Genomic DNA, 20,363 nt, shown 5'->3' with positions numbered 1-20,363 from the left:
CAGATCATTTATGAAGATATTGAACAAAACCGGCCCCAGGACCGACCCTTGGGGCACTCCACTTGATTCCGGCTGCCAACTAGACATGGAGCCGTTGATCACTACCCGTTGAGCCCGACAATCTAGCCAACTTTCTATCCACCTTATAGTCCATTCATCCAGCCCATACTTCTTTAACTTGCTGGCAAGAATACAGTGGGAGACCGTGTCAAAAGCTTTGCTAAAGTCAAGGAACAACACATCCACCGCTTTCCCCTCATCCACAGAACCAGTAATCTCATCATAGAAGGCGATTAGATTAGTCAGGCATGACCTTCCCTTGGTGAATCCATGCTGGCTGTTCCTGATCACTTTCCTCTCATACAAGTGCTTCAGGATTGATTCTTTGAGGACCTGCTCCATGATTTTTCCAGGGACTGAAGTGAGGCTGACTGGCCTGTAGTTCCCAGGATCCTCCTTCTTCCCTTTTTTAGAGATTGGCACTACATTAGCCTTTTTCCAGTCATCCGGGACTTCCCCGGTTCGCCACGAGTTTTCAAAGATAATGGCCAATGGCTCTGCAATCACAGCCGCCAGTTCCTTCAGCACTCTCGGATGCAACTCGTTCGGCCCCATGGACTTGTGCACGTCCAGCTTTTCTAAATAGTCCCTAACCACCTCTATCTCCACAGAGGGCTGTCCATCTCTTCCCCATTTTGTGATGCCCAGCGTAGCAGTCTGGGAGCTAACCTTGTTAGTGAAAACAGAGGCAAAAAAAGCATTGAGTACATTAGCTTTTTCCACATCCTCTGTCACTAGTTTGCCTCCCTCATTCAGTAAGGGGCCCACACATTCCTTGGCTTTCTTCTTGTTGCCAACATACCTGAAGAAACCCTTCTTGTTACTCTTGACATCTCTGGCTAGCTGCAGCTCCAGGTGCGATTTGGCCCTCCTGATAACATTCCTACATGCCCGAGCAATATTTTTATACTCTTCCCTGGTCATATGTCCAACCTTCCACTTCTTGTAAGCTTCTTTTTTATGTTTAAGATCCGCTAAGATTTCACCATTAAGCCAAGCTGGTCGCCTGCCATATTTACTATTCTTTCGACTCATCGGGATGGTTTGTCCCTGTAACCTCAACAGGGATTCCTTGAAATACAGCCAGCTCTCCTGGACTCCTTTCCCCTTCAAGTTAGTCCCCCAGGGGATCCTGGCCATCCGTTCCCTGAGGGAGTCGAAGTCTGCTTTCCTGAAGTCCAGGGTCCGTATCGTGCTGCTTACCTTTCTTCCCTGTGTCAGGATCCTGAACTCAACCAACTCATGGTCACTGCCTCCCAGATTCCCATCCACTTTTGCTTCCCCCACTAATTCTACCCGATTTGTGAGCAGCAGGTCAAGAAAAGCGCCCCCCCTAGTTGGCTTCTCTAGCACTTGCGCCAGGAAATTGTCCCCTACGCTTTCCAAAAACTTCCTGGATTGTCTATGCACCGCTGTATTGCTCTCCCAGCAGATATCAGGAAAATTAAAGTCACCCATGAGAATCAGGGCATGCGATCCAGTAGCTTCCGTGAGCTGCCGGAAGAAAGCCTCATCTACCTCATCCCCCTGGTCCGGTGGTCTATAGCAGACTCCCACCACTACATCACTCTTGTTGCACACACTTCTAAACTTAATCCAGAGACACTCAGGTTTTTCTGCAGTTTCGTACCGGAGCTCTGAGCAGTCATACTGCTCCCTTACATACAGTGCTACTCCCCCACCTTTTCTGCCCTGCCTGTCCTTCCTGAACAGTTTATATCCATCCATGACAGTACTCCAGTCATGTGAGTTATCCCACCAAGTCTCTGTTATTCCGATCACGTCATAGTTCTTTGACATCACCAGGACCTCCAGTTCTCCCTGCTTGTTTCCAAGGCTTTGTGCATTTGTATATAAGCACTTGAGATAACCTGTTGATCGCCCCTCATTCCCAGTATGAGGCAGGAGCCCTCCCCTCACAGACATTCCTGCTTGTGCTTCCTCCCGGTATCCCGCTTTCCCACTTACCTCAGGGCTTTGGTCTCCTTCCCCCGTACTCCTTTTCTTTTTGCGAATACAGACTAACACGGCTGTTACTCTGAAACCCGTAAAAGGCCAGTTGCCAGCAATAGTTTCGAAGTCCGGAGGCTATGTCTGAAAAGGAGAGAGGCATGCAGGAAGAGCCGGGGAGCCAGCAAGAGAATCATAGAATCATAGAATATAAGGGTTGGAAGGGACCCCAGAAGGTCATCTAGTCCAACCCCCTGCTCGAAGCAGGACCAATTCCCAGTTAAATCATCCCAGCCAGGGCTTTGTCAAGCCTGACCTTAAAAACCTCTAAGGAAGGAGATTCTACCACCTCCCTAGGTAACGCATTCCAGTGTTTCACCACCCTCCTAGTGAAAAAAGTTTTTCCTAATATCCAATCTAAACCTCCCCCACTGCAGCTTGAGACCATTACTCCTCGTTCTGTCATCTGCTACCATTGAGAACAGTCTAGAGCCATCCTCTTTGGAACCCCCTTTCAGGTAGTTGAAAGCAGCTATCAAATCCCCCCTCATTCTTCTCTTCTGCAGGCTAAACAATCCCAGCTCCCTCAGCCTCTCCTCATAACTCATGTGTTCCAGACCCCTAATCATTTTTGTTGCCCTTCGCTGGACTCTCTTCAATTTATCCACATCCTTCTTGAAGTGTGGGGCCCAAAACTGGACACAGTACTCCAGATGAGGCCTCACCAATGTCGAATAGAGGGGAACGATCACGTCCCTCGATCTGCTCGCTATGCCCCTACTTATACATCCCAAAATGCCATTGGCCTTCTTGGCAACAAGGGCACACTGCTGACTCATATCCAGCTTCTCGTCCACTGTCACCCCTAGGTCCTTTTCCGCAGAACTGCTGCCTAGCCATTCGGTCCCTAGTCTGTAGCTGTGCATTGGGTTCTTCCGTCCTAAGTGCAGGACCCTGCACTTATCCTTATTGAACCTCATCAGAAGCCAAAGAAGAACTGCGACAGAGATAGAAAAGAAAGATGGAGTCGGGCAAAGCTGACTGAGCAGGAATTGAACAGCAGCCACAGCTGTGATTTGACTTTTAAAAGAAAACAGCAACAGATTTATAGCGTAAGCTTAATATACTTTTAATTATGGTTTAGTGTATAGGGCAGTATATAGGGTTAGTATGTGTATGCTTTACGTGTGTGTGTGTTTTAAGTATACTTACAGCAGCAGCTAGTGAGGACTACCCTAAGGGGGGCCACGTGACCTCCCCACGTTACCCATCCCCGCCCCATTCCTAGCCCAGGACCCCCACACTCTCCCCATCCTGTGTTTCGCCTCCCACTCCCCGGCCCCATCCTTCTTTATCCGAGGCTGGGAAGGTGTCCCAGGTCTGGCCCCTAAGCTCTGGCGGTGGACCGAGCAGCGCAGCTACACGGCTGCGTACTCTGGCCGGCCCTGCCCCTGGAGTTCAGGCAGCGGGCCGGGGGCAGCACATGGCCCTCGGTGCGACTCCTATGCGGCACCAGTGTATACATATATAAACTTGAAAGTAATTTAAGATCTGTTGTCAGCGATTTGTTGCAAACTGGCTACTTGCAATGAATTGCTTTGCTTAGAATCATTTGAACTATATGCTATTGTAGTTTATGTGCTCTTTAATTTGCAAGATGGGATTTGTGTCTCAGGGACACCATAATGGAAGATGCTTTAGCCAAACAAAAGTTGTTGAGCTCCATAGAGGGGTAATACATTGAAATGTCATGGCCTGTGTTATGCAGATGACATAGATGTTTGACTGGTCTCTTCTGGCCTTAATACCTATGAATTTCTGAAGCCCTTTTCTGATCCCTCTCCACATTCACCTTTACCAACTTTCCCCCTTCACATGGATGTTTGGTGCAGTAGTTGGTTGTGTCAAGTTTACAGACCAGGAGAACTTTTTACGGAGAGGCAGACACAGCACCAAATTATACAGGAACCATCTGCAGTAACTGGTGAAGAAAATTCCCTTCTGCACAACACAGTGTCACATAATACAAACCTTTAGGAATAGGTAAATACAGGTGTCACTAGTGTTCAGCACTAACAACAAAAGCAGGAATTGGTTAGTTAAAATATTTGTGGTATAATAGCTAGCAGGTTTTTTGCTTATTTTACAGTTTCAGAATCAAAATTAACAAGTGCAACATATATCAACTGAGTAAATGTCATCTCATTAATGACGAACCACAAATCTTTTGCATTACACTGGAGGTTAAGTCCAATCACAGAAAAATTCTAAAATATGACCCTCGTCTATTTCCACCAGCAATTTCTGTGCATGATGGCAAGTAAGTTGAGAGAAAACAAAATGCATTTGGGGTGTTATATTAAAGTACTGTACTGCATCTTTTCAGATACATGCATTGACTGTTCAGAAAAAGAAATATCCCAAGGGCAGATAAATCCTTTGCCTGCCCTTTCTTTAACTCCTTTCCATGTAACTTGGATATAAGATTAATAGTAAAAATAGTGTTCCAAATATTGATTAGTTCATTAGAGAACATTAGCTTTTTCCACATCCTCTGTCACTAGGTTGCCTCCCTCATTCAGTAAGGGGCCCACACTTTCCTTGACTTTCTTCTTGTTGCCAACATACCTGAAGAAACCCTTCTTGTTACTCTTAACATCTCTTGCTAGCTGCAACTCCAGGTGTGATTTGGCCTTTCTGATTTCACTCCTGCATGCCCAAGCAATATTTTTATACTCTTCCCTGGTCATTTGTCCAATCTTCCACTTCTTGTAAGCTTCTTTTTTGTGTTGAAGATCAGCAAGGATTTCACTGTTAAGCCAAGCTGGTCGCCTGCCATATTTACTATTCTTTCTATACATCGGGATGGTTTGTCCCTTTAACCTCAATAAGGATTCTTTAAAATACAGCCAGCTCTCCTGGACTCCTTTCCCCCTCATGTTATTCTCCCAGGGGATCCTTTATATTAAAGTACTGTACTGCATCTTTTCAGATACATGCATTGACTGTTCAGAAAAAGAAATATCCCAAGGGCAGATAAATCCTTCGCCTGCCCTTTCTTTAACTCCTTTCCATGTAATCTGGATATAAGATTAATAGTAAACATAGTGTTCCAAATATTGATTAGTTCAGTAGAAAACATCAAAGTGATTTGAATAAACATTAGCACTTATTAAAGCCAAGGTGCTGTCATTACAGGCACAAAACTGTTAGGATAACATACAACACTGGGAACCATTTTGTACGTTTCCAAAAAACTTGATCAAACCGAGCGTTGGCATTTCTGTGATGGAATTCTGGAAATTAAAAGGAAAGGAAGTGGAGATATTATTGCACAGATGAAGAGTTCTCCAAGTAACTTGAAAAGTAAAGTGTACCAAGCCACACTACTACTGTGCAACTCTCACAGCAACATTAAAGCCTGGTAAACCTGTGGGAATAGGGTTGTAATATCCCTTTAAGTTGTTTGTGAGCCCTCTGATGGTATTTACTGTGATCTGTATTTTAGAAGCCATCTGAAAATCAGTCTGACCACAGTGTGCACTCAGCTAGGTCTTGTATGTTTATATATAAATAATAAACATGTTTTTGGGGGGCTGGTTGTGTCTGATAGTTTCTTCAAATAATTTTTGTTGTGCACCATGCAAAAGACATGACACAAATTATAACATTTTAGATATTTATACAACTATGAAATAAGTTCTGATAAATTGAGCCCTTTTCTTGTTCTTATTTTGGCTAAGAAGGAAGCAGGGCTAGTCCTACAGACTTCTTAAATTGTAACTGTTGTCCATATAAACTATGTGAAAACATTACATCTGGATCTGCCATAATTTGGTTGACTATTGCTTTTGTTTGATTTTTTTCATACATGTGGTATGACTACTGTCAAATAATATAGACTAGAAACTCGGGTATGATATTTGGCAGAGTGTAGCCCAGACACAGAATGTCACTTCTGGAAATTGTTTTCTGTTATCTTAACGGCACAAGTTACAATGCCCCCAAAAGTATTTTATTACTTACAGCCACTCACATCCCAGTTCCAGATCTGAACAATTATTAAATAATATATAGATTTACTGATAGACACTGTTATGAATCTCAATCCATATTCTGGTGAAATGTTTGAAAAGGCGTCGCTCACCCTGATGAATTACCAAGAAATGTTCTTTGCACCGGGGGCCTGGAACTCAGGGTGCTGGGGGTGCAGGTGCAGCAGCACCCCCCGGGTTGAAGTGGTTTCCATCCTACACAGGGCGCCCAGCCCCCCACTGTAACATTGGTGCAATACCCGCCTTTGCACAAGGGATGGGAGCCACCAACCCACAGGGAAGCGACTTCACCCCGTCTCCCCTAGTGGCTCCCCCTGCAACTCGCTTCCCCGACCGAGATGATTAAGGGTTAAACCCACAGAGCTCGGGGTCCTCCACAGCCTAGACAGGCCCAGGAATGACTGCGCGAGGGGGCGGGCGAAGGGAGGGACCTTCTCGTGCCCGCCGCGGAGACCCGGGGGCCGAGCCCGGCCCGAGCGGCGCGTGCGGGAGCGAGCCCCCTCTGCAGGCTGCAGCCCCGGCGCGCGGGGCGGTGAGCGGGGCCCGGGGAGGCGCCGCCAGAGGCGGCCGCGGAGGGAGGGAAGCGGCCGCAGAGGCTGCGAATCGCTGCCTGGGGAGGAGGCTGCCGGTGCCGGAGCCGAACCGCGCCTGGGACCGGAGCCACCCCCCGGGGGCCGGTCTGTGCAGCGGAGCCCGGCAGGGTCCGCGCCCCAGCCAGCGAGAGCCCGACCGAGCCCCCCCCCCCCCCCGCTCGTTGTTGGGGCTGCCGGGTTCTGACCCCTCCCCGCAGAGCAGGCACCGGCCGGGGCTGGGGGGCGGGTCCGTTCGGTCGGTTCCCCTGTCCTGTGCCACGGGGGCTGGGACCGGCCCGCTCGGGACACCGGGCTCGGCGCCGGGCCGGGGCCGCTGCACACACCGGCGATGGGAGCGCGGGGGGAGGCTGCGCTGAGTCCGTGGGTACCGCGGGGGGAAGGTTCCTTCTGTGAGCGCCCCATCGGGCAGCGTGCTGGGGATTCAGCCCGGGGCCTCCAGCGCTACCAGCCTGGGCTGCTCCTGCTTGATGGGAAAAGGTGGAAAATAAATTGCATTGCATCATGGCTGGAGGGGCTGCAGTGCTATTCTGGTTTGGTCTGCCCAGCCCCCCAGCCTGGTGACAGAGGGTCAGGTGTGCCGGCTCAATGTAAGTGGGGCTGTGACCTGGTGTGCTGACTGACGTTTGGCCTGCCTGCTCCATCACGACAGAGGGTCCGGAGAAAGACGCCTCTGCAGTGATGCAGCTCTTTGTGACAGGATACAACACCCACAGCAGGGGTCCAGGCCCAGCTCTGGGAGCCACCACTGTGTGAGGAGTCACAGACACAGAGAACACTGGCCATTACTTTTTGTACAATCGGACAAACCTGCACCCATAGCAATGGTACAGACTTTCAAACCTCCCAGGGCCCTCCCAGTTCCATGGACCACTGTACGTCTGCCTCACCTGCAACAGCTCTTCCTCTACCAATGTGTAAACTTTGCCATGCTGAGTTGGGTTGTTTGTCCTTTCAGATGTCGCTGACGTTTGAGGATGTGGCCATGTATTTCTCCCCAGCGGAGTGGGCGCTGCTGGGCGAGGAGCAAAGGCAACTTTACAAACACGTTATGTGGGAAAATTACCAGACTCTGGTCTCGTTAGGTGAGGAGCTGTGTCTGTGAGATCAGGGCCGCAGAGCACTGGGTGCTGCACAGAGACACACTAACTGAGATGGACCATTGGTGTGAGTGGTTGGGTGGAATGGTGTCGATTGGGTTTGATGGAGAGGTGCATGGGTATGGATGGACAGAGGCATGTTTACTTTATCAGAGCAGCCAGTTTCTGGGGAGACCAGGTGTGTGAGGTAATATCTTTTATTGGTCCAACTTACGTTGATGAGTGTGAGAAGCTTTTGAGTCACACAGAGCTCTTCTTCAGGTCTGGGAAAGGAAAGCTTCTGTTGGTGAGAGAGAGAAGTTGGTCCAGTAAAAGGTATTACCTCACCCACCTGGTCTCTCTAATATTCTGGGACTGATAGGTCTACAACTACACTGCATATCTTCAAGAGAAGATCCTTCTATGCATGGTCACTCGGGCTCCACAGTTTAAGGCAAGAGAATTCTGTCTCTTGTAGTTCCCTAGACTGAGCACATAAGCAGAAAAGGGCCGTGTGTTCTGCAGGCAACAGGATGAAAGGCCACCAGCACCACAGTTAAGGTGAAAGACAGACTGGGTTCATCTAAGCTGGTATACAAGACCAACACCACGGCCGTGGTTTGCCTGGGTCAGTTGACTCAGGACGTGGGACTCAGGCTGGAGGGCTAAAAATTGCAGTGTATATGTTCACACTTGGGTTGGAGCTAGGGCTCTGGGACCAGGGCCATCACTAGCCATTCTAGGGTCCTACGCAGCCCCCCCCGCAGGGTGTGCGTTTGGGGCCCCAGGCCTCCGCAGGGGGGTGGAGAGGCTGGCCCCAGGCCTCCGTAGGGGGGGAGGGGCTAGCCCTAGGCCTCCACAGGGGTGTGTGTTATCTTGGGGGACGGGGGGTACTGCCCCCCGGCACTCACCAGTGGCGCGGCTGGGGCCAGGTTGCTGCCCTTCCCGCCGCCGGTCAGTGCTTCCTTGTTGCCGTCCTCAGGGGAGTGGGCGCGCAGTGGGCGTGGAGCAGGGGCGGGGGCTTTGGTGAAGGGGTGGAGTGGGGGAGGGACTCGGGCAGAGCAGGGGTGGGGGCTTTGGGGAAGGGTTGGAGTGGGGACAGAGCTGGGGTGGGAAGAGGCGGGGTGGAGCATGGGCGGGGGTCATGGGGAAAGGGTGGAGTGGGGTTGGGGCTGGGGTGGAGCAGGGAGGAAGAGGCTGGCTTGGGGCAGAGCATGGGTGGGGGAAGAAGTAGAGCAGGGGCTGGAGCAGCATGCAGCTGCATAGGGCACCAGGAAATTTGGTGCCCCAAATTTCTGGGTGTCCTACACAGCTGCGTACTTTGCGTATAGGTAGGAACGGCCCTGTCTGGGACCCTCCCTCCAAATATTCACTCAGCAATTTTGCAGTCCCACAGCCCAAGCCCCTCAAGCCCAAGTCATCTGATCCAGGCCAGGCAGAGGTGTTTAATTCCTATGTAAACATATCCACAGGAGGGAGAGGGGTGCTGGGCCATAGTAGAGTAACTTTCCTATGACAAGGAGAAATATCCAGCTTTTGCCACATGTGTTCCACCCAATCCCTTCAGACACCGCTTTCCTCTCCAGCTCCCCTTTCCACAGGTGCCAGGTTGTTTGCAACTCAATATCCCACCACTGCCGGGCACCAGGAGTTTTGACCATAAGCTGCAGTTCATGTTTCCATGGAAAACAATTGCCTATTAGCCTTCACAATTAGCTCATAGCCTAATTGGCACAAACATTGCATATGGAGCTGCACAATGTCCTTAGAAGTTCTTAGGGGTGATGCTTTTCTCTAAACAGGAATCCAAACCCCCAAGCCAGTGGTGATCTCCAGCATAGAGCGAGGGGAAGAGCTTTGTGTCCAGGGTCCCACAGAAGATGAAGATGAGGACGTCCTGAGTGGCACCCGCCCAGGTGAGGAAGGAGTTAAAGTGTTGTGCAGGGAACAAATTAGTTGCTTGAAGGCAGCTGGAATCCTAATACATTTTGGCCAAAGTGACAATACATCTGGGAATGATAATTTTTAGTCTAATGTTGTAAGGCTTTTTTAGAACAGTGTCACATTTTCAGCTCTCATTCAATTCATGATCCATTGTAATCACCACATTGTTTTCTGATGCACTGCTGCTAAGCCAGTTATTCCCCATTTTCTATTGTGCATTTCATTTTTCCTTCCTAGGTGAGCTATTTTGAACTTGTTTCTTCAGTTTCACCTGGTTGATTTCAGACCAATTCTCCAGTTTGTCAACATCATTTAGAAATCTAATCCTGTCCACCAAAGTGTTTGTAATCCTTCCCTGGCTTTCTGAATCATTGGCCGAGCAGCACTTGGGAATCTCCCTTCTGAGTTCAGGCCCAGTTTTGTAAGGACCCAACATTGTTCCATTGCTTTTTGGGGCTCTGGATTGACATTAATAAGGGATTTCGTTATTACTCTCGAGGACTGGTTGGGAGGCAACATCATGTTGTGGGAGTGAGGAGACCTGGATTCTATTCCTCATTCTGCCACTGAGCTGCTGGCAGACCTTGGACAATGTTGTATTAATTCATATAGACTACATGGGCCCAGAGAGACAAAGGTATTAATATGACACTGTTATGGCTAACATTAAAGAGTGTTAAATAAGGTTTGGAGTTTGGAATACAGAGACAGACGCCTGCGTAGTACCGTGGAGAACACCGTGAAAAATTCTTTCTATTCTTGTATTAAAGATACAGAAAAAGAAGGAAAAAGAGTTAAGGCATTTGAAATGTCAGGTATGACCTAAGAACTTTTATTTTGACAATGTCCCTTGTTTCCTTTCCCGTTACCCGGAGAAATTCTTCAGACAAAAGGCCTCTGTTTGAAAGTCTTTTTGATGGTATTAAAGATGGTAATAACTGTCCTTTTGGGGAAAAGAGAAACAGGTAGTTGAAATGTGCTGGAGCTGATGTTGATATCATAAAAATCCGATCCCGTTTCCTGGGAGACAAAAGAAGATAAACCCACTCAAGACTGAAGAGAAAAGAACAGCATGGATAGAACGTGTGGCTTCTAGCTCGGGTTTACTCTTACTTGCCGCTTCATGGCTGGAGAAACACAGGCATGGCACACGGTCTGATCAGCCAATTGGAGACCTGCCTGGCAAACCTGTCGAGCGTTAGTCTGTTCTGGACAATGCGTTTGGCTGCCTCTTTGATCATGGGCTTACAGCAAGGTTGCAAACTATGACAGTTTTGGCCAGCTAAGCCAGGCTTTTATTTACTAGAAGACAAAGGGAGAAGAATAAGAAAGAGAAGAAATATGGTGGGGAATGGAAAGAATTCATGAGGGTAGGAGGGATGGGGACAAAATCTCACATTCCAGCTGATTTTGGGGAGTTAGCCAGAACTGGTAACCATGGCAATATCCTCCTGTTCCCTTTCTCTGGTGCATTCTTGTTAAGACATCTTTTAGGATTAGGATGAAGAAGATCTGGGGTCGCAAAAGAGGATCAGGGTGGCATCATGATGGTATCGCTCACTGCAGCAGTTGTTGGCATGCTCCTGCTGTTGCTGTTTTTTCAGTCAGCAAGGGTTGCATTCAGTCTCGCTCCTTTATTTTCCCCCGAAAGTGTTTTCTTTTGAGAAACACCAAAAAGAAGTAATGGGCAAAATAGCCCAGCCCCTCACTGTTTTTCTGTCAGTTAGGCCTAAATTCTAACTCAGTCATTTTGGTTCGTTAATATCCAGTTCCACACTTCTCTTGTTTACCACCATCATTTTAACACTGTACTTGAATTGCATTATAGGCCTTTTATATTTGGACTAATTCTGTCATCTTGTTTATATTTTGCACCTTTTCCCATCATCATTTATTCTCACAGGGTATTGTAACACTTTAGAAACTTTCTCACAGTTTTTACAATTAAATGGCCAATTAGGGTAAATTTGTGGGCCCAACTCAGGTCAAAGGACCCACCCTTTCTGTATTTAGTGTATAAGCTCTTCAACATCAGGGCAATCTCTCTCCAATTTTGTGCAGCACCTGGTGCTGTGGAACCAAGATCTCAGTTATGCTACCACAGTACAAAGTAACTGTCGAGCCCCAAGTAGCTTCCCCTCTTGTGCATTGTGGAACCCGCTGTCCAAGTGACCATAAATGAGTAATTCACAGTGCAGGGGAAAGGGCTTCCCTCAGTGATATTAATTCGGTCTATGTGCTGTCAACCAAAGACCTTTTGTCTTGGTGCAGGTTTTCCAGATACAGAAGAGACCTGGGACTGGTCAGCAATTGAAAGCTCCTTGGGCTTCTTCCTCACACAAAGCTCTTCCCCTAGAACAGGTAGGGAAGCATCTCTGACCTTTGAACCAGTGGGAGCCAGAGAGCTCATTTCAGGAATCGTCCATCAGCTGCAAACTCTCCCCTCCCAGAGCATTACAATACGGATTGAAGCCCAAACATGAGAAGTGCTCCTCACCCTGACATCCCCCTAGAAACCCCATCTCTCCCCTTACGCAGATTCCCCCAGTCTCTTCCCCTCCCCCATTTTCCATAGAACATGGAGCCGTTGGGATCCCATCATAGTGTGAGTGTTCCGTGTGTGTCCCTCGGGAGAGGGTTGTCAGTGCTGGTGTGTGGTGATGCTGTTCTCCCCAGTGAAATGGGCCTCAGTGTAGAGAGAGGATTTTGGGGGCTGATTTTCATGTTGACTTGGAGGACTGTTATCAGGGCCTATGGGACACTGACCTTCTCCTCCTTTCCCAGTGCTGGGGCCCCTGGAAGTTTGGCCTCTTACACTGAAGTGCCAAGGGTCAGCCCTGTTCTGAGGGGAGGGGTGTGGCGCTTCCTCAGGCACTTCCCCCTGCTGGGAATATTAGTGGTTTCCCTTTGTGAGCAGCACAAGAAATAACATTTGGATTCTCTTCCCCACCAAGCAGGGGCGAGGAACCTGAGCAGGGCTGAGGGGCAGACTCCTGATGAAGGGCGTGGCAACCTGGAGCCACTCAGGCCTTTCCCAGGGACATCAGGGAAGAAGCATTCCAAGAAATCTGAGCGGGGGAGACCCCACAAGAGGCAGTGCAGGCTCCAAAGGCAGAGGAAAAATCTGATCAGGAACAAGCCAGCAACCTCAAGAGGCCATCAGAGGAGACCCAGGCGATATCTAAAGCCTCTTGCAGAGGTTAAAGCTGAGCCCAGAAAGACCCTATTTACCTGTCGTGTGTGCAGAGAAGAATTCAAGGTGCAGAGAGATCTGATAAGCCACCACTGGATGGTTCATAGGAGACAGGAATTGTATCACTGTAGCGAGTGTGGGGAGACCTTTAGGAGAAAGAAGGAGTTCAGAGCACACGGGAAAGCTCACAGAAAGAAGAGAGACCATCCCTGTTCTGAATGTGGGAAGATATTCCACAAGTTATCGTATCTCACTGCCCACCAGAGAATACATACAGGAGAGAGACCCTATCGCTGTGCTGAATGTGGAAAAAGATTCTTCCATATATCAGCACTTAACATCCACAAGAGAGTCCACTCAGGAGAGAGACCCTATGCCTGCGCTGAGTGTGGAAAGCGATTTATGGATTCATCAACATTTCGTAACCATCAGGCAATCCACTCAGAAAAGAGACCCCATCGCTGTAGCCAGTGTGGGAAAGGCTTCAAAGTTATATCAAGTCTTACTAGACACCTGAAAATCCACAGCAAAGAGAGACCCTTCTTGTGCCATGAGTGTGGGAAAAATTTTTGTCTACGAGAACATCTGATCAGACATCAGAGAATCCACACCGGGGAGCAGCCCTATTGCTGTGCTGAGTGTGGGAAAAAATTCAGTCTCCTTCAAAGTCTCAGGAGACACCAGGAAACCCACAATATGGGGAGACTCCATCGCTGTGCTGAGTGTGGGAAAATATTCCGTCATCCAGACAGTCTCTCTAGACACCAGGGAGTCCACACTGGGAAACTCCATCGCTGCACTGAGTGTGGAAAAGGCTTTGTCTATATACATCATCTCAAGAGCCACCAGAGAATCCACACTGGAGAGAAACCCTATTGCTGCACTGAGTGTGGGAAAAGTTTCACCCAACTGTCAGGCCTCACCAACCACCTGAGAATCCATTCAGGAGAGCGACCCTATCCCTGCACGCAGTGTGGGAAGCGCTTTGCTCACTCATCATCTCTCACTGAGCATCTGAAAATCCATTCAGGAGAGCGACCATATTCCTGCATTCAGTGTGGGAAGCACTTTGCTCGCTCATCATCTCTTACTCAGCATCAGAGAACCCACCCAGGAGAGCGACCATATTCCTGCACTCAGTGTGGGAAGCGCTTTGCTCGCTCATCATATCTTACTAAACACCAGAGCACCCACTCAGAATAGAGACTCCTGACCCTTGTGTTTGATGGGGGGAATCTCTTCAATCTCTCACTTCACCCTGTTCCTAAAGCCTGTAAAAGAGGGAGAGCTTGCTCCCACTCTGAAATGTTCCCACCTCTTCAGTAAGCAGACATGAGTTTAGGTGCTGGGTTTGTTAAAATAATTTGTATGGTCCTGGAGATGGGAGCATTTAAGCCAAGAGGTACTGAAACATTGCATTGTGGGCATTATGGGCTGCAGCTAAGAGAGAGATGACTGGAGCCAAGACTGCACTTTGGAGGCCCTGGTTTATCCCAAGCCATTTGTTCACTGCGACTCCCATCCTCTCAGGCTCCACAAATTGAAGTAATTGTTTTATTTCTTCTGGGATTTTTCTGTTTGGAAAAAGGAAAAATGGGTAAAGATTCTGGCAGAGACTGAAAAGGAGCTTTCATCTCCGTAGTTAATGAAAGGTTGTGACATCCCCTGTGTGCCCCTCATAGTACTGAATCAAAAGGAAGGTTGTTTTGATTTGGCTTTGAGAGAAAATTATGAAGCAAGGTGTTCTGATAGTTGGCTTCATGCAGAATGCAGCCAGGGCCCTGTCTTCACACCTAATTGCCTGGCAAGCAATACCAGCTAGGACCGGAAGGTTGGAAATCAGAGTTTCTGGATCAACAAACAGCATGCCATTTGGTTATGGCCTGCCTTCTTTGTCATCTTGATGGTACATGCAAATGCTTGACATCTATGGATGCTGCTGTCATGATCAGCGTTGACTACATCACTTACCCATCATCTGATTCATTGTGCCATCAGAAGTCGTCCACCAAAAAAAAGGCAAGTGCAGGGATGAGAGATGTCAGTTACTTCCTATTATAATGGCTTTTTTTTTTTTAATAACTCAAATTTGTGTTCCTGGATGAGTTTGTGGCACTTTAATGCCACCTAGGGCTTGTCTCCACTAGAACTTATCACTTACCAGAACACTCATCCACATCCCTGCGTGATGTAAAATATACTATCCTAAGCACTGGTGTAAACTGAGCTATGTTGATGGGAGAGCTTCCCTGCCAACATAGCCATCGCCTGTCATAGAGGTGGAGGTGTTATGCTGACAGGCAAGCTCTCTCCCATTGGATTAGAGCGTCTTGAATGATAGCTTGGTGTCTTGAACACTAGCGGGAGCTGTTGCACTTAGGGCTTGTCTTCACTACCCACTATGTCAGCGGGCAGCAATCGATCCAGAGGAGGTCGACACCAGTACACCACCAGAACGAGGAGGGCAAGTGCAGTTGATGGGAGTTACCGCGGTGTCAACTTCAGCTATGCTATTCACATAGTTGAAGTTGCGGTATCTTAGATCAACCCTGCGTGGTAGTGTAGACAAGCCTTGACAGGTTCCCAGATCTCAGCCTTGACACCAAGTGGCAAGGAGTGCAGGAAAATCTCTCTGGGCAACTTTGCCCTGCTTTGCAGGCTGGGACTCGGGTTTGCTGCTTGTTGTAGGTGTTTTCTGTAAACAACTCGTGGAGTTGCAGTCCCAGCCCAGAGTGTGACATGAATATGAAACACCCAGGGGTCATGGGGCAGGGACAGAGGGGGGATCCTGCTTGGGAACAGGGAGCCCAGAGAGCATTGTTTCAGGAGAGAGATTCCTAAATAGAGAGGGAGAGATATTAGTCCCAGCAACATCCACAGTTCAAACTGAGCAGTAGTACTGGGCCATTGTCTCCCCATTCCTTAAGCTGGGGTAATTTGTGGCCATTCTTCTCTGTCAGAGGGCGATGATGAGATGGGACTCTATGTCACTGTTGTCTCGTCGTTCCTGGAGGGACTAAAATAATACAAGAGAAATATGAGTCTGAAATGGCTGCACTGCCGTGTGTGCAAGAGAAGATCTGCAATCTTCCCTGCAGTGCTGACTTTATGTTCCGGTCACTCTTGGGAGATGATGTTGGGGAGAAGCAGCCATCCTGCCTTTCTTTCTGGAGCTGGTTATGCCAGCTGCAGTTCAGCTCAGTTGTAATCTGCTTTTAACCATTATTTCTACTGAAGAAATGGGGGTGTTAGACTCTAAACTAGTTAAAATCATCCAGAAAACTCTGTGCTCATGCTAAGCTTTATTGTACAAATTTACTAGTAGTTCAGTTTGTTCTAACCTTTGTTCATTGTATATGCGACATCTGTCAGACGCAAAATGTATGCTCTGTTAAGGTTTGCTAAATGTGAACTGTGTGCTAGGTACAGTTGGTGCAAATATTTCTATGGTTTTATGCTACTTGTGTGCTGTGGTTTACTATCAGCTAAACTGTTTTGTGCATAATTAGATAAGAAAAGATGTGTAAGGTCTGCGGAATCTGGAATTTTCTGTCTTGTAAATGAGGAGAATACAAATATGAGCAAAACTGAGCTCATAGTTTAGAACAGAGTGAAGAGGTATCTGCTGCAAAACATTTCTCCAGAGTGAGTACATACTTACCTTTTTGTATTACTGTGACAGTAAAAGAATAAATAGACACAAATCAGATGTCAGGAATTATAACATTCAAAAACCAGTCGGAGAACACTTCAGTCTCTCTGGTCACTCGATTACAGACCTAAAAGTCGCAATTCTTCAACAAACAAACTTCAAAAACTGACTCTAACAAGAGACTGCTGAATTGGAATTAATTTGCAAACTGGACACCATTAAATTAGGCTTGAATAAAGACTGGGAGTGGATGTGTCATTACACAAAGTAAAACTATTTCCCCATGTTTGTTTTTTCCCCCTACTGTTCCTTATACGTTCTTGTCAACTGCTGGAAATGGCCCACCTTGATTATCACTACAAAAGGTGTTTTTTTTCTCTCTCCTGCTGGTAATAGCTCACCTTACCTGATCACTCTCTTTACAGTGTGTATGGTAACACTCACTGTTTCATGTTCTCTGTGTATATAAAATCTCTGCACTGTATTTTCCACTGCATGCATCCAATGAAGTGAGCTGTAGCTCACGAAAGCTTATGTTTAAATAAATTTGTTAGTTTCTAAGGTGCCACAAGTACTCCTTTTCTTTCTGCGGATACAGACTAACACGGCTGCTACTCTGAAACCTGTGACAGTCTGTACCTCTATGTTCACCCCTCCTCAGGTTAATGATCAATTTTGTACAAAGTATGCCTTTTGAAGTATTATTAGAAAACTCGTAATGTGCTGAACATTGTTGTCTTGTGAAAATATGGGAGGCAACATTCTATGTAAAGTTATGATTCTACTGTATGATGTTACTTAGACATGTCATAGTTCTAGAGAAAACCCACAGACCAGTTCCTCAGAGACAAAAAGTCAGACTGACCCCTCAGCCAAATATCAGCTAAATCGAATGGACTTTCACCTGGTTAAGTGGCTGTTATTTGGCTAGGGGAAAGGGTGTGAGTGAGAAATCTGCATTTTAACAAAGGAACAGCTTAAGATTTCTGTCTAGACAGACCGTATGTCTCCTAAAACTTGGCTGGGGATGATTCTTTCACAAGAGAATGAACTATAAGAAAGGGGAAGAGGTGCCCCCAAATAGTCCTCTCTTTTTCTCTGCTCATGGCATCAATGACACCTGAAAGACAAAGAAAGTAACACCTCACTTGGGGAGGGTCCCAAGCTGAAAGGATTCCCGCCAATAAAACTAATACAATAGGTGGTGAGAGAGACTTTTGCTTTGAATCCATTTAGCTAGTTACGTTAGATATTAGTTGAGTTTTACCTTTTATTTTATAACTAATCCTGACTTTTATGCCTCATTACTTGTAATCACTTATAATCTGTTTTCTGTAGCTAATAAACTTGGTTTATTGTTTCATCTAAAACAGTGTGTTTGGATTGAAGGGTTTGAGAAACTTTATTTGAGACCAGGATTTGTGCCTAGCATTTTCTGTTAATAAAATGATGGAGTTTATATGAGCTTGTATTGTCCAGAAGAAGGCTGGACAGGACCATGTGTTACATTTCTGGGGGGAAGGTCTGGAACTAGGAATTGGCTGGTGTACTGACTTCATTTCCAATCAGTAAATCTGTTGAGTCTGGTTACCTGACATTTCAGCTCACTATCAAACCCCAAAGTGAATAGGAGTTATTGTGCCTCTCTCTCCTGTTGGTGAACCTGAGCTGTGCTGTGACTAACCTGCCTGAGGAGTACATGTTAGCTAAACAGTTTGCCAGCCCCAAATGGTTAAAACTCATGAGACATTTGTAAAAAAAGGGAAGTTGGAGGTTTTTACTTGCTTTAGGTTTCTGAGCTGTTAAGGTGCACTGGTTTCACGTTGTCAAGGTTTCAGCCAATCATAACCTCTCCACAGACCCCTTATACGACAACCTTTATACAATAGTCGCTGCAAATATATAACAGTGGTCTCAACAGTGATCTATACAGTTACAGATTATGTCAGTAACTTCACAGGAGGTGACACGGCATCAGTGAGACTGATATTGGAATACTGCATCCAGTTTTGGTTTCTTCATTTGAAAAAGATGTTGTGAAATTGGAGCTGGGGCAGCAAAGAGCCACCAAATGTTCTGAGGGCTGGAGAAAAATGCCTTCTCGTGACCTATTGAAAGAGCTCAACCTGGTTAGCTTATCAAAGGAAGATTGAAAGGGGACTTCATTGAAGTGTTGAAGTGTCTTAATGGAGAGAAAATATTGGTTATTAAAGGGCTCTTTAATCTAGCAGAGAAAGGCATAACAAGACCCAATGGCTGGAAGGTGAAGAGAGACAAATTCATATTACAAATAAGGCACAAATATTCAACAGCGAGGATGATTCACCACAGTAACAAGCTACCAAGGAAAGTGGTGGATTCTCCATCTCTTAATGTCATTTAATGAAGACTGGATGCCTTTCTGGAATGTGTTTGCCCAAAAAGTAGCTATTGTGTCATACAGGAGGCCAGTGATACGCAGGGGGTCAGATTAGATGCTCTAATGGTCTCTTCTGGCCACAAAGTCTCCTCATTTCTGAAAAACTGAGTGGAGCATTGGGAGCAGCGTCTGATGTTTTACTGTCTAGCCGGCTTCCTTCCTAGAATGAACACTCATGGAGTGGGGTGATCCACAGGGAGTAGCTCAAACCTTCAAAGTGCCTGGCCAGTGGCAGGACATGAGCACAGCAAGGGAGGGGTATGGCAGTGACATCACAAAGGCCTTTTGCAGGACCTCAGACTATTGGTTCAAGGTGGTGAGGAGGTGGTGACCTCACAGAGAGATGCTGACATCAGCCAGGCAGGACAGGGGCAAGGGGCCAGGGAAACCTCACAGACCTGTGTGGCTTTGCTTCAGCAAGTCTTCTTCTCGAGGTCTCTCTTTGAGGACTGAGAGAGTATTAGTGTTCACGTATGTGAGCGGAGGAGGAACCTCTTTTGAGTTTTCTCCTTTCCTTTTACTGATTTGACTAGAAAACAGACGTCCCTGTTTAGAAGGTAAGAGCCTCCTCAAAGTTTGAAACCTGCTCAGTCTGATCCATCTGGTGACAGTTGAATTCTAGGCGTGGAACACATGAGTTTAAGGAGGCAGAATTTTATTCTGCACCTAGAATTTTGTCCCTTAGAATCACTGGGGACATTAGGGTTTGTCCTTTTTGTTTCACCTTCTCCTCCATCCCTCCCTCCTTTCTCTTCTTCTCTTGCTTCTTTTGTCCTTTCTCCTGTTCCCCTCCCAACACCAGGAGGTGTAGGGGTGTGTGTGTGTGTGTGTGTCGCGAGCGAATGCTCTGCAGCTCCCATTGTGAGAGGTCCCCCCACAAATGTGGGGCTGAAATAGTGCTCGAGCAGTGATCCCCACCAGTGACCTGGGCCATCCTTTGGGCTGTCTGGTGAGAACCCTCAGCCTCCCGTCCTCAGTCTCTACCCTGATTGGCTGAGCAGGGGGTTATTGACAGGGAGGAGACTCAGGTCCTTGTTGTTCTCTTTTAAGACCAAGTAAATAAGTCATAACCAGTCATATGTTGGACGAATTTTGCTGCTTCTCTGCCTTAATTGTCTCTGAGCAGTTCATGATTCTCTCTAACATTCCAGTTCTCCTAAAATACTTGCTGAATAATTCCTGTGTAGTGTTGTTGGTCTGGAGCTCATTTGAGAGCACTTTATTCACGTCATTCAGTGTATGAAATTCAAGATCCGACGGTTAGTTTGAAAATCAGGGCTCTTGGGTCCTATTCCCAACTCTGCCGCTGACTGGCTGTGTGACCTAAGACAAGTCAATTCTCCTTTCTCAGCCTTAGCTTCTCCTTCTTTCAAGTAGGGATAATAATGATCCGCTCCTACCTACCTCATAGTGGGTGGAGG

The 20,363-nt window shown here is 47.1% G+C and overlaps 1 protein-coding gene across 5 annotated transcripts; it reads left to right on the top strand.

Annotated features, from left to right (window-relative positions):
* The first annotated feature begins 6,472 nt into the window (after window positions 1–6,472).
* On the top strand, window positions 6,473–17,893 carry LOC142068414 (uncharacterized). Of its 5 annotated transcripts, none has more exons than XM_075130092.1 (5): window positions 6,473–6,597; window positions 7,614–7,740; window positions 9,537–9,650; window positions 11,950–12,039; window positions 12,633–17,893. In XM_075130092.1, exons 2-5 carry the CDS (start codon window positions 7,614–7,616, stop codon window positions 14,072–14,074), a joined length of 1,773 nt encoding a protein of 590 aa, XP_074986193.1. In that variant the 5' UTR covers window positions 6,473–6,597; the 3' UTR covers window positions 14,075–17,893. The 5 variants fall into 5 exon arrangements, with proteins under 5 accessions (XP_074986193.1, XP_074986194.1, XP_074986192.1 ...); XM_075130093.1 differs by lacking the exon at window positions 6,473–6,597 and adding an exon at window positions 6,604–6,742; XM_075130091.1 differs by lacking the exon at window positions 6,473–6,597 and adding an exon at window positions 6,604–7,530.
* The last annotated feature ends 2,470 nt before the right edge of the window (window positions 17,894–20,363 follow it).

The sequence above is a fragment of the Caretta caretta genome, chromosome 6, assembly GCF_965140235.1.
Source record: "Caretta caretta isolate rCarCar2 chromosome 6, rCarCar1.hap1, whole genome shotgun sequence".
NCBI lineage: Eukaryota > Metazoa > Chordata > Testudines > Cheloniidae > Caretta > Caretta caretta.
The sequence above is the reverse complement of the archived record's forward strand: the minus strand, read 5'-3'. Positions and strand labels throughout refer to the sequence as shown.